This window comes from Triticum urartu, chromosome 5A, assembly GCF_056163025.1.
Source record: "Triticum urartu cultivar PI428250 chromosome 5A, HENAU_Tu73, whole genome shotgun sequence".
In the NCBI taxonomy this organism is placed as follows: Eukaryota; Viridiplantae; Streptophyta; class Magnoliopsida; order Poales; family Poaceae; genus Triticum; species Triticum urartu.
Window position 1 is genome coordinate 460,695,875 of NC_141877.1, and position 13,622 is coordinate 460,709,496.

At 46.9% G+C, this 13,622-nt stretch overlaps 1 protein-coding gene across 1 annotated transcript; it reads left to right on the plus strand.

Moving 5' to 3' along the window:
* Window positions 1–4,232: 4,232 nt before the first annotated feature.
* On the plus strand, window positions 4,233–6,500 carry LOC147971933 (uncharacterized). Its single transcript, XM_087524177.1, has one exon. It carries the CDS (start codon window positions 4,233–4,235, stop codon window positions 6,498–6,500), a length of 2,268 nt encoding a protein of 755 aa, XP_087380303.1.
* The last annotated feature ends 7,122 nt before the right edge of the window (window positions 6,501–13,622 follow it).

The following is a 13,622-nucleotide window of genomic DNA, read 5'->3' on the forward strand; positions in this document are numbered from 1 at the left end:
TTAGATTCATCACAAAATGAATTTCCATATTTTTTTGGTTAATATTGTGGATGTCGATATTTTTTGTTCTTAACTTGATCAAAATTAGAGAAATTTGACTTTCAAAAAAAAACTAATTCCTCTTATATTTTGGAACTGATGGAATATTTTAGTTTGACGGGTGGAGAAGATGATGGAGTGTGTTTATTTTTATTTATAATATAGTGATTTTGATGGACCTTTCATGATGTGATTTTGTGTTATATGCTAACCAACATATATTTATGTGGGGAAATTCCTGCGTTGGTGGTTGCATGTACTATATTGGTGCTAGAATATCACATGGTGGTACTTATTTCTTCTAGGTGGTGGGAGGGCGCGCGGGGTTGATATCTTTTAATAGGCTGGTTGCTGCTGATTGATTCAAAAAAAATCGTTGGCCTGGTCAAAATCGTAAACCAGATTCAAAATTGAATATCTCAATTGAATGAAAGAGTATCAAAATTAGGGAACATAGGGGGTTGAAAAAAATTAAATGGAAGAGCTACTTGAGAAATTATTGAGCCAGTCAAAATCAGGTAACCCAACTCTAAATTGAAGACCTTAATTAATTGTGAGGCCTTACAAATTAGGAAGCAAAGTGTATAGTATAAAAGAATTGAATGAGAGAGTTTTGTGAAATTGTTGACCCAATCAAAATCATGTGACCCAATTCCAATTGGAGACCTCCATTGAACATGGGCTCTTAAAAATTAGGGGGCATAGTCTTATAGAGGATTTGGTAGGTAGTGTTTGCCATAATATTGAGATAAGATGGTGCAAAATAGGAGCTAAAATCCAATCATCACAACTTCAACGACTCATAGAATAACTACACTTTATTAACAGAGAAAGGCACCATACATATATCAGCTTGTAGACGGAATACACAGTGAGAGTATATAACCCTGATGGGGAGAAAGAATAAGAGCTTGAATTGTAGGGCATGACCTATCCCTATAAGCTGGGCAAAGATAACTGAAAGAAGGTTCAACTAGAAGGATTGCGACCTGAAGAGTACAACACAACTTGAAGAGTATGACACAAATGAACACCGCTTTACGACTTGAATGTATCCTGCAAGGTAATGGATGAGCGTAATTTTTACGCTCATCACACCATTGTTTAAACCAGTTTATCTTAACAAATCTAAGAAAACCACTCTGATATTGTCATTAATGATTAATGAATGCGAGAGATCAAAAAATCCTCTTTTTATTTGGTTTCCACATGAAAAGAGGTCATACATGTATAAAAATCATCATTTACAATAAAATAAACAAAATGGAGAAAGAAGGAACTAAATTAGAGGCGCAACAAGTCAATCAAAAGAGAAGATGGCGTCCAGTACGAGCGCACGCGCTCGTACTAGTCTAAATTGTGATCAAACAATGTAGACATGTTGTGATGAACTTCAACGTGATTATGCAGTACCTACTGAAGAGCACATTTGTGACATGGAAGTAACTATATCATATATATATGGTCATCGTTTTTCTCCTTGAGAAGATCCAAATCAAGCAAAGATATTTGAAACCACTTGTGTATTTGTTGGCATATTTGTAATCAACATATTTATTGTATCTTGATTCTTCACTATCGGTTCTCTTGAATCCATCAGAATGGTCTTCTTGATGCGGACTTTGTCCTTTACCAACTAAAAACCTAACCAAAAAGACGGACCAGCTCATACACAGAACATTACATCACTGACAAATTTCTAAGATCAACATATACAAATTCAAAAGAGTTAGAGCATATCCAGCTAATCCTAACTGAGAAGAGTTAGAACATATCCAAACTTTCTAGAGAGACGTATGTATTTCTAGGAAGCTTAGGCCGGGTTACAATTTTGTATGTAATGTCTCGGAAAAATCAAATGAAACAGCAGCAAGGAGTTAGCAACCTCACCCTTTGGTTCAAGTGTTGTACATTGTTGATGCCTGGGGAGAAACATGCTGCCCAGGAATGAAACATATGTAAGTATTGCCGCCTCGCCTCAAGCGATTGTTCAGATGGGCCAGCCTAACAACCCATGTGCCAACGGTTTTAAGAACATTTTATACCACACTTGGCGTTGGTTTAGGCATCTTGCAGTCCGGTTTTGGAAGGGTTTCGTGGGTTTTCTCTTTCTGTGGTTTTCTTTGTACGTTCATTTTTTTTGTTCTACATTTTTTTGCTTTTCAATTTTCAAATTCATGGAAATTTTTAATACATGCTGGACATTTTTTGTATATAGATTCTATATTTTTATACACAGATTGATCAATTCTTTTAATACATATTGAATGTTTTTATACACACGTTGGGCATTTTCTGATAGAACGGACATTTTGATATTTTTATGTTTTTTAAAGATTGTATAAACATATTTAAAATGACATGAACATATTTTTAAACATGCAAAAAAATAAATGTCATGTTTATTTTCAATGGTATGAACATTTATTATGAATTACGTGAATAAATTTTCTAAAGATTTTGTGAACATATTTAAAATGTCGTGAGCATATTTTTAAACATGCAAGATTTTTCAAATGTCATATATTTTTAAATGGTATGAAATTATTTTACAACTGATGCAAACAAAATTTTAAATGTGAATGAAAATTTTCAAGAAAATGTCATGAAATATAATTTCGAATGTGTGATATTTTCAAATGATATGATTTTTTTATGATATGAACATTTTTCAAGATTTGTGCCAAAAAGAAATAAATTTCATGAACATTTTTTAGTGTGCAGTGGAAGTTCTTTTAAAATCATGTAAAGTAATTTTTGTGATGTATATATAAAATATTTTAAAATATATCCAAGAGTAATCTTGCATATATTTTTCGCATAAACTACAAATCCTGATATACTCTTAATTTTCAAATTCAATTATAATCCAAACCCTAAAACTAATTCACAAATTTCCCTTTATTTCTCCCAATATATACTCTAGAACCCTAGCCCTATAATCAAAATTGAGGGTCAGAAGAAGGGAAGAACTTACTATGCGCAGCCAAAGGACGAGGCCCACTTGTGGCTCCTTGTCAGAGAGGCCTTGACCACCCGGATGAAAGAAGACACCACTGCATATTCTAGTGACTGCGGCCACCTCTAGGTCTTCGTCGGCTGGCTAGGGTTAGAGTGCCCGCACACCTCTTCTCACTCAGGGTCTGTCACATGAACATTGCCCGCCTGTGATATCGTTGGGAGTAAGAGATATGAGAGAAAGAAGGGGAACGAGAGAGGTGAGCGAGAGTGGGATGGGAAAAGTGATAGCGAGATGTGAATGGTGTGTCCGCGTGCGCCATCCAACACAGTCTCCACTGACTATTACGCTATGTCTGCAAAACACGGGGCCAACCTAAATGAACCGAGCGATTGATGTTGTTTGGGCGATGGGTGAACGGGCGACTGGGCGGGCGACCGGGGCCACGGCCACGGCTGCGCTGTCCCTAGCCACCAGTGATGGTCGGCGAGTCGAAGGTCGGTTCTGGGCTCTTGCGGATTCGGATGAGGAGGATGCGGACGACGAGGAGGATGGGATCCCGGCGAGTTCTCCACCGTCTCCGACTCCGTCAGATCTCATATGTGAGTTTTTCAATTCAGGGTACGACAAAGATGAAGTGGCAACAACGATCGATAGTGTTCTGCCACCTGATGATCCGGCAAGAATTGGATTGCACGCGGGAGAGAAGAAAGAAATGATCCGTCGCGTAGTTCACCGGAGAACGGCGACGACGGCAATCAGACCATGGAAAGGTCCCCTTCCGAAGGTAAGTCTTCCAAATCTTACTATTTTTTATTTGATTAGGCCGAAATCGTGGATCACAGTTAAGAGAAGGAAGAATGCGCGCCGGCATATCACGTCTAGGGCGCCGGTGGCGGCTGTGGCGTCATCGCCGGCGGCTCAGGCGATCGGGATCTTCGCTAAGAGGGCGCTGTGTTTGAATTGCCTTTTGGGCCACGAGCTGGGAGCGTGTGCAGTTGGGCCGGCTCTGGGTGAGTTGGGCCAGAGCATAGACGGGTCGGGGTTAGCTAGGTATGTGGCCCAGGCTAACCCGACCGCTATTCCTCCACGCTGCGCCGCCCCATGCACTCCTTCGATCACTTTTCCTCTGTGTTCGTCGCCGTCTGCTCGGTCTAGGGTTCCGAGGCACGGCAAGCCAGGGTTCCGAGCGTGTGGTCCTGGCAGAGCTCGGCGCATCCCTGCCTTCCCGGCTATGGCTGGCCGCGGGTCAGCCGCGCCGCCAGGCAAAAACGCTATCATGGGTGGGGCTGGCCGCGGTGGGGCGGCTACGCTGCCGGGAACCGGCCGCGCCACTCCAACCCTGCCAGCGGCTGGGGCTGGACGTGGGGGCGTGGTGCAGGCTGCGCCGCGGCCGCCAGCGCTGGCCGGTGCAAACCCCACTGCCGTGGGCCGGGGTGGTGGAGCGAACGGCTTGAGACTGCCGAATCCGGTTGCTGCTGCCGCCTCGGGTCGGGGCGGGTCAGGCCTTGGTTCTCGGACGCCGCTGCAGGGCCCAGGGATTGCTGGACGGGGAGCTCCGCTCGGCCCACGACCTACGCTGACGGCGGGGGTGTCGCCGGCGGTCAGGCGTGGTGGACCTTGGCCTCCCGCGCCGGCTAATGCTACGGTGGGGAGCGGCGTTGCTCCGCCAAGGCCACCGATACTTGCGGCTGAGGGGGGGCGTGGTGCTGCTCCGCCGCAGCCTCGTGTCGCGCCACCGCCGCACTACGTCGCGAGGCCGATGCAAAAACGATCGGGCCCAACGCAGACGAGGCAGAACACGATTGCTGAAGAGTCCAATGAACCGCCCCGTGGACAGTGGGGGGACGATGGATTTGATGCTTATGGGGATGGCCAGAACCATGGATCGTCGTCTACGGGAGGTGGATGTGGTTATGCCTGGCAGAGTGATGGTTCTACTGAGAGACCATTTCTCGGACCTCCGGGTGGTTTTGTCGAGGGAGCTTCTGGCCCGAACTACCGGCAGAGAGGTGGCTACCGTGGTCATCGTGGTGGTCGTGGTGGTGGTCGTGGTCGGTACCGCAGACAGCCTCCGCCACCGGTCGTTGTTGACCAACAGACTACTGATGTGGCGGCCGATCCCGTTCAGTTGACCGAACTGCCTAGCCAGGCGATGGAGGTAGTGACGGCTTTGGCCAACGTGGAGGTTCCTGCTACTGATGTTTCTGCTGAGGCAAGTGACAGGTCAGAGTCTGAGAGAGCGTCCAAGTGGGCGCGTAAGAAGGAGAAGATGCTTTCGTATCGATGTGGCGAGAAGGGTCACTTCATTGCTGAGTGCGTGGCGGGGCTATGCGATTCGTGTGGTAAGCCAGCACATGCCACGGGGGATTGCCCGCTTCTGCGTGATCAGGTTCCAGCTCTTACGATGTATGGAATATATTGTGCTGAGTTGGTGTTCTTTGAGTCCCCGACTGTGAGAGAGATTCCGGTAGAGACGCAGAGCTTGACGACTGGAATTGTGAAAGCTACCCAGGGAGTGGTTTCTGAGGCTCAGATTGTGCAGAGACTTCGGGAACTGGCTCCAGGTGATTTTCAGTGGGAGCTTGTCCATATTGAGGACAGTGTGTTTAGGGTTGATTTCCCAATGGTGGACGATTTGCAAAGGTTGATGAGCTTTGGGTTGTGCAAGGTCCCTGGTACTAAATGCATTCTGGAATTTCACGAGTGGAAGAAGGTGGAACCTAAGGGAAAGCCGCTTACTCAGATGTGGCTGCGGTTTTCCGGGGCTCCCTCTGAGCCTTTGACAGATGCTCGAGTTGTGGCTAGTCTGGGTATTATGGTTGGAAAAACTGAGAAAGTGGATATGGCATTCACCCGCTCCCATGGGGTGGCCCGACTCCTAGTGAGTGTTCTGGACATTGAGTTCGTCCCGGATGTGGTCAACTGGACTTATAGGGGAGAGGTGTTTCCTCTTGAGATTGAGTTTGAGCATGCAGAGTTGTTTGCCGAGGCGGTTAATGAGACTGATGTGGATATGCACGAGGGTGATGACAACACGGGTGCTAGTGAGGACCCGACTGATGAGGCTGGACGAGAGAGGTCCAATGGATCGGGACATGTTGCTCAGTTGCCCGGGGATGGGCCCGGGGTGGAGCCAGCCCCAGCTCCGTCGGTGCCGATGAGTACTTTGCGGTTTGGGTCCTTTGAGCCAGCGTCTGCCCCTCCTAGACTTTGGAGCGACCGTGTGGAATCTAATGATGTTTTTGAGTGCACGCTTCCGGTGTTGGAGTTTGATGCTGTTGATAGTCCTGTGGTGGGAGGCTTGATGGAGACGCACTCGGCGGTGACCTTGGTGGGGGGTGGGGAGATGGAGCCTCAGGTGGTTTCGCTTTCCCCCGCTCCCCCAATGGTCTCGAGCCGGGAGATGTCGTTTGCTTCGGAGGTTGTGCCTGGGGGGGGAGTCCGGGGCAGGTGGCCTCAACCTCTTCTCCTCCTATCCTGGTGCCGGAGACGCCGGTGACGCCGACGATGGCTGGCCGTGGGGGAGGCCGTCTGGGTCAGGTGGACCCGGTTCCTTCTCCTACGGTGGTGGCTAGAGCGGCCGCTTCTCCAGTGGTGCTGGGTGGGGGTCTGGGGCAGGTGGCCTTGACCCCTCTTCCTCCTTCGGCATTCAGGACAGCGATGCCCTCAGGCCAAATGGTTGGGGCGGGGGGAGTGTTCGGGCAGGCGGCGCCCGCGCCTCCCTCCCCCGGCTTCCCGTCCGTGGGGCTTGGGATCTCTCTGCCGCCTCCTTCGGTAACTCGGGAGGAGGTCATTGCCTTTGGTGGGATCCCCGACCCGGTCTCTGCAGGGCGGCGGATGAGTTCTCGTCTCCAGGACCACCCGGAGGTTGATGACATGCAGCAGAGGTGCGCTATGAGGGCGGCCAAGCTTCGTGACATTAAGGTCACCACTAGTATGTCAGTCAACATGTCTAATTCTATATTGCATTTTTCTAAAGATGAAATTATTAATAATGCCAACCAGTTAGGAGTTTCACTAGGGAGTACTAATAGTGAAATTTCTAACTCGGTTAATGATCTTCTAGATTTGGAAGCGGAACACGCTTTAGAAACAATTCGAAACCTAGCAGCAGTAAAACCTATGAATGATGCAGAGATTGATGCGTTAGGGGTAAGAGTGCTCGATAATTTTTGTGCGGATCTTGCACCATCCACTCTTGAATCTGAGGAAGAGGATGTAGTTCTAGAGGATGCAGTAGCAAGACCAACTGACCCCGGTTATGAGGACCGGATGGACGACCATAGTAAACCCAAGCGTAAGTGGAAGCTGAAGGTTTATCCTGCTTCCACGGTTCGTAGGAGTGCTAGGATTCGAACGGCCAAAAAATTTCATGATGACATATGAAAGGAATCTTTTGGAATAGCAGAGGTCTGAAGGACTTGGCTAAAAGAAGGTTTCTTGCTGAGGCGTCTCTTGAGCATCGATTAGATTTCATTGCTCTCTCTGGAACTGGTAGGGATAATTTTGCGCCCCAGTTTCTCAACGCTTTATCGGGTGGTGTCGATTTTGATTGGCATTGCCTTCCTCCACGAGGAAGATCGGGTGGGATCTTGCTTGGAGTGAGATGCTATTCGCTGGAAGTCCGAAGTGTAGTGATGGGTGACTTCGCGGTTAAATTTCGGGTCAGGTCCAAAGCTAATGGGTTTAACTGGGCTCTGGTGGCGGTGTATGGTGCCGCACAACCCGAGCTTAAACCGGAGTTTTTGGCGGACCTGGTTTGAATTTGCGGATCCGAGCAGCTCCCCATTTTGGTTGGGGTGACTTCAACATCATAAGGAGGAGAGAGGAAAAGAATAATGATAATTTTGACGGCAGATGGTCGTTTATGTTCAATACCATTATTGAAAGCTTGGATCTGAGAGAGATAGAGCTTTCTGGTAGAAAGTTTACCTGGGCTAACGCTTTGCCAAACCCGACGTATGAGAAGCTGGATCGAGTTCTCGCGAGTGTCGAGTGGGAACAGAAGTTTCCTCTCGTAACGGTCCAGGCTCTCTCGCGCGGAATCTCGAATCGCACACCTTTATTCATGGACTCAGGTGAGCCAAACCACGTGGGAAACAAAAACACCTTTTCTTTCGAACTTGCATGGTTTGAACGAGAAGGTTTCTTGGATCTGGTTGCCAGGGAATGGGCTAAAGATGCAGGAGGTACGTGTTGGAAATATGCCCTAGAGGCAATAATAAAAGCATTATTATTATATTTCCTTGTTCATGATAATTGTCTTTATTCATGCTATAATTGTGTTATCCGGAAATCGTAATACATGTGTGAATAACAGACACCAACATGTCCCTAGTAAGCCTCTAGTTGACTAGCTCGTTGATCAACAGATAGTCATGGTTTCCTGACTATGGACATTGGATGTCATTGATAACGAGATCACATCATTAGGAGAATGATGTGATGGACAAGACCCAATCCTAAACATAGCACAAGATCGTATAGTTCGTTTGCTAGAGTTTTCCAATGTCAAAGTATCTTTTCCTTAGACCATGAGATCGTGTAACTCCCGGATACCGTAGGAGTGCTTTGGGTCTACCAAACGTCACAACGTAACTGGGTGACTATAAAGGTAGACTACGGGTATCTCCGAAAGCGTCTGTTGGGTTGACACGGATCAAGACTGGGATTTGTCACTCCGTATGACGGAGAGGTATCACTGGGCCCACTCGGTAATGCATCATCATAATGAGCTCAAAGTGACCAAGTGTCTGGTCACGGGATCATGCATTACGGTACGAGTAAAGTGACTTGCCGGTAACGAGATTGAACGAGGTATTGGGATACCGACGATCGAATCTCGGGCAAGTAACATATCGATTGACAAAGGGAATTGCATACGGGGTTGATTGAATCCTCGACATCGTGGTTCATCCGATGAGATCATCGTGGAGCATGTGGGAGCCAACATGGGTATCCAGATCCCGCTGTTGGTTATTGAACGGAGAGTCGTCTCGGTCATGTCTGCTTGTCTCCCGAACCCGTAGGGTCTACACACTTAAGGTTTGGTGACGCTAGGGTTGTGAAGATATGTATATGCAGTAACCCGAATATTGTTCGGAGTCCCGGATGAGATCCCGGACGTCACGAGGAGTTCCGGAATGGTCCGGAGGTAAAGAATTATATATAGGAAGTGCTGTTTCGGCCATCGGGACAAGTTTCGGGTCACCGGTATTGTACCGGGACCACCGGAAGGGTCCCGGGGGTCCACCGGGTGGGGCCACCTATCCCGGGGGGCCCCATGGGCTGAAGTGGGAGGGAACCTAGCCCAAAGTGGGCTGGGGCGCCAACCCCCCAAGGGCCCATGCGCCTAGGGTTGGGGGGGAACCCTAAGGGGGCGCCCCCTTGCTTGGGGGGCCAGCCCCCCACCCCTTGGCCCCCCCTAGTAGATCCATCTACTAGGGCCGGCGCCCCCCCTTGGCACCCCTATATATAGTTGAGGAGAGGGGAGGACTATATACCTGAGCCTTGGCGCCTCCCTCTCTCCCCGTTACGTCTCTCTCTCGTAGTATAGGCGAAGCCCTGCTACGGTGACGCCCTGCATCCACCACCACGCCGTCGTGCTGCTGGATCTTCATCAACCTCTCCTTCCCCCTTGCTGGATCAAGAAGAAGGAGACGTTACGCTGACCATACGTGTGTTGAACGCGGAGGTACCGTCCGTTCGGTGCTAGGATCTCCGGTGATTTGGATCACGTCGTGTTCGACTACATCAACCCCGTTCTTTGAACGCTTCCGCTCGCGATCTACAAAGGTATGTAGATGCATCTAATCACTCGTTGCTAGATGAACTCCTAGATGGATCTTGGTGAAACGAGTAGGAAAATTTTTGTTTTCTGCAACGTTCCCCAACAGTACGACCTCTGTCCAGCGTTCGCAGAACAAGATTAGGCATTTGAGAAGTTTCCTACAGGGATGGGCTAAACACCTTAGTAGGGTTTATAAAGTTGAAAAGGAAAGGCTCCTAGCCAAATTCACGATTTTGCAATCTGCAAAGCTCCAGATTAAGCTAGATGCGGAGATGAGGTTGAAAGAACTTCTCCGCGAAAAAGAATTGAAGTGGGCGTTGCAGGCTAAGGTTCGCAGAGTGGTCCAGGGGGACGCTAACACTCAATTCTTTCACTTGATTGCTAATGGCAAGCACAAAAAGAAGAGAATCTTTCAGCTTGAGCAAGATGAAGGAATGATTGTAGGGTAGGACAACCTGAAAATTTACATCACCGAGTATTACAAGCAGTTATTTGGACCTCCGGAGGATAGTTGTGTATCCCTCGATGGGTCCAGGATTGAGGATGTGCCTCAACTAACTGCTCATAATAATGATATTCTGGTTGCCCCTTTCTCGGAGAAGGAGGTGTTTGATGCTATAGCGCAAATGAAAAACAATAAGGCTCCCGGGCCGGATGGATTCCCGATGGAGTTTTACAAAAGATGTTGGCACATTATTAAGGGGGGTTTACTTCCAATGTTTCACGATCTTTTCTCTAGGCAGCTCCGGTTATTTCACTTAAATTTTGGAACAATAATACTGCTTCCTAAGAAAACGGATGCTGTGAGAATCGAGCAGTTTAGGCCGATCTGCCTTCTAAATGTTAGTTTCAAAATTTTCACCAAGGTTGGGACTAATCGGCTCACGTAGATTGCGCATTCTGTGGTGCAGCATTCTGATACGTCTCCAACGTATCTATAATTTTTGATTGCTCCATGCTATATTATCTACTGTTTTGGACTATATTGGGCTTTATTTTCCACTTTTATATTATTTTTGGGACTAACCTATTAACCGGAGGTCCAGCCCAGAATTGCTGTTTTTTTGCCTATTTCAGTGTTTCGGAGAAACAGAATATCAAACGGAGTCCAAACGGAATAAAATCTTTGGGAACGTGATTTTCTCACCGAACGTGATCCAGGAGACTTGGACCCTGCTCCAAGGAACAAAAGAGGCGGTCACGAGGGTGGGGGCGCCCCCTGCCTCATGGGCCCCTCGTTGCTCCTCCGGCGTACTTCTTCCTCCTATATATACACACGTACCCCCAAACAATCAGAACAGGAGCCAAAAACCTAATTCCACCGCCGCAACTTTCTGTATCCATGAGATCCCATCTTGGGGCCTGTTCCGGAGCTCCGCCGGAAGAGGGCCGTCATCACGGAGGGCTTCTACATCATCATAGCCTCTCCGATGAAGTGTGAGTAGTTTACCTTAGACCTTCGGGTCCATAGTTAGTAGCTAGATGGCTTCTTCTCTCTCTTTGAATCTCAATACAAAGTTCTCCCCCTCTCTTGTGGAGATCTATTCGATGTAATCTTCTTTTTGCGGTGTGTTTGTTGAGGCTGATGAATTGTGGGTTTATGATCAAGTCTATCTATGAATAATATTTGAATCTTCTCTGAATTCTTTTATGTATGATTGGTTATCTTTGCAAGTCTCTTCGAATTATCCGTTTGGTTTGGCCAACTAGATTGGTAGTTCTTGCCATGGGAGAAGTGCTTAGCTTTGGGTTCGATCTTGTGGTGTCCTTACCCAGTGACAGAAGGGGCAGCAAGGCACGTATTGTATCGTTGCCATCGAGGATAACAAGATGGGGTTTATTTCATATTGCATGAATTTATCTCTCTACATCATGTCATCTTGCTTAAGGCGTTACTCTGTTTTTAACTTAATACTCTAGATGCATGCTGGATAGCGGTCGATGAGTGGAGTAATAGTAGTAGATGCAGAATCGTTTCGATCTACTTGTCACGGACGTGATGCCTATATACATGATCATGCCTAGATATTCTCATAACTATGCTCAATTCTGTCAATTGCTCAACAGTAATTTGTTCACCCACCGTAGAATACTTATGCTCTTGAGAGAAGCCACTAGTGAAACCTATGGCCCCCGGGTCTATTCTCATCATATCAATCTCCATCATTTTAATCTTGCTTTGCTTTTTTACTTTGCTTTTACTTTTTACTTTGCATCTTTATACCAAAAATACCAAAAATATTATATCTATCAGATCTCACTCTCGTAAGTAACCGTGAAGGGATTGACAACCCCTAATCGCGTTGGTTGCGAGTAGCTATCACTTTGTGCAGGTACGAGGGACTTGAGTGTGGCCTCCTACTGGATTGATACCTTGGTTCTCAAAAACTAGGGGAAATACTTACGCTACTCTGCTGCATCATCCCTGCCTCTTCGGGGAAAACCAATGCAAGCTCAAGACATAGCACATTCCCAAACTGCTTTCATGCCAGACAGAAACATCCTAGAAGGGGTGGTGGTCCTGCATGAAACGCTCCATGAAATTCACTCGAAAAAATTGGATGGAGTCATCTTTAAGGTGGATTTCGAGAAAGCGTACGATAAAGTAAAATGGTCATTCCTACAGCAGGCGTTGCGTATGAAAGGCTTTGATGAAATCTGGCGACGCCAGGTGGAATCATATACGCAAAAAGGGAGTGTTGGAATCAAAGTGAATGACGAGATCAGTCATTATTTCCAGACACAAAAGGGCCTGCGACAAGGGGATCCGATGTCCCCTATTTTGTTCAACATTGTAGTGGATATGTTGGCAATTCTGATAGAAAGGGCGAAGGAGGTTGGTCAAGTGGGTGGCCTAGTACCTCATCTCGTTGATGCGGTGTGTCCATCCTCCAGTACGCTGATGATACAATCATCTTTATGGAGCATGACCTGGCAAAAGCGAGAAATATGAAGCTGATGTTATGCTTATTTGAACAATTGACCGGGTTAAAAATTAACTTTCACAAAAGCGAGTTGTTCTGCTTTGGTAGAGACAATGATGAACAAGAGGCTTATAGGCAATTGTTTGGGTGTGATTTGGGGGCTTTGCCTTTCACCTACTTAGGAATACCAATCCACCATCGTAAGCTGACAAACAGAGAGTGGAAGTGCATCGAGGATTGATTTGAAAAGAAGATGAGTTGCTGGAAGGGCAAGCTCATGTCATACGGAGGCTGATTAATTCTGATAAATTCGGTTCTCACCAGTATGCCTATGTTTCTGTTGTCTTTCTTCGAAGTCCCAGTTGGAGTTGGGAAAATACTGGACTTCTATAGATCGCGTTTCTTTTGGCAAGGTGATGAGTTAAAAAGAAAATACCGGTTAGCCAAATGGGATATCATCTGTAGACCGAAAGACCAAGGGGGTCTTGGTATTGAGAATCTTGAAGTTAAGAACAGATGTCTTCTCAGCAAGTGGTTGTGGAAGTTATCAAGTGGGACTGACGCCACTTGGGCGCAAATCCTCCGTAGCAAGTATCTTCAAACCAAAACTTTGTCTCAGGTGACAGTAAGACCGACTGATTCACCCTTTTGGAAAGGGATTATGAAAGTAAAGCTTTCCTTGTTTAAAAGGACAAAGTTTATTGTTGGTGACGGTGCCAGTACGCGATTCTGGAAGGATACTTGGCTCGGAGAGGCACCCTTAGCCATCCAATACCCGTCTTTGTATCGTATAGTTCAAAGACGTGAGATTTTTGTTGCAACGGTATTACAATCGATCCCCCTTAATATTCAGTTCAGAAGGGCATTAGTGGGTAATCGTTGGGAAGAATGGCTACATCTAGTAAGG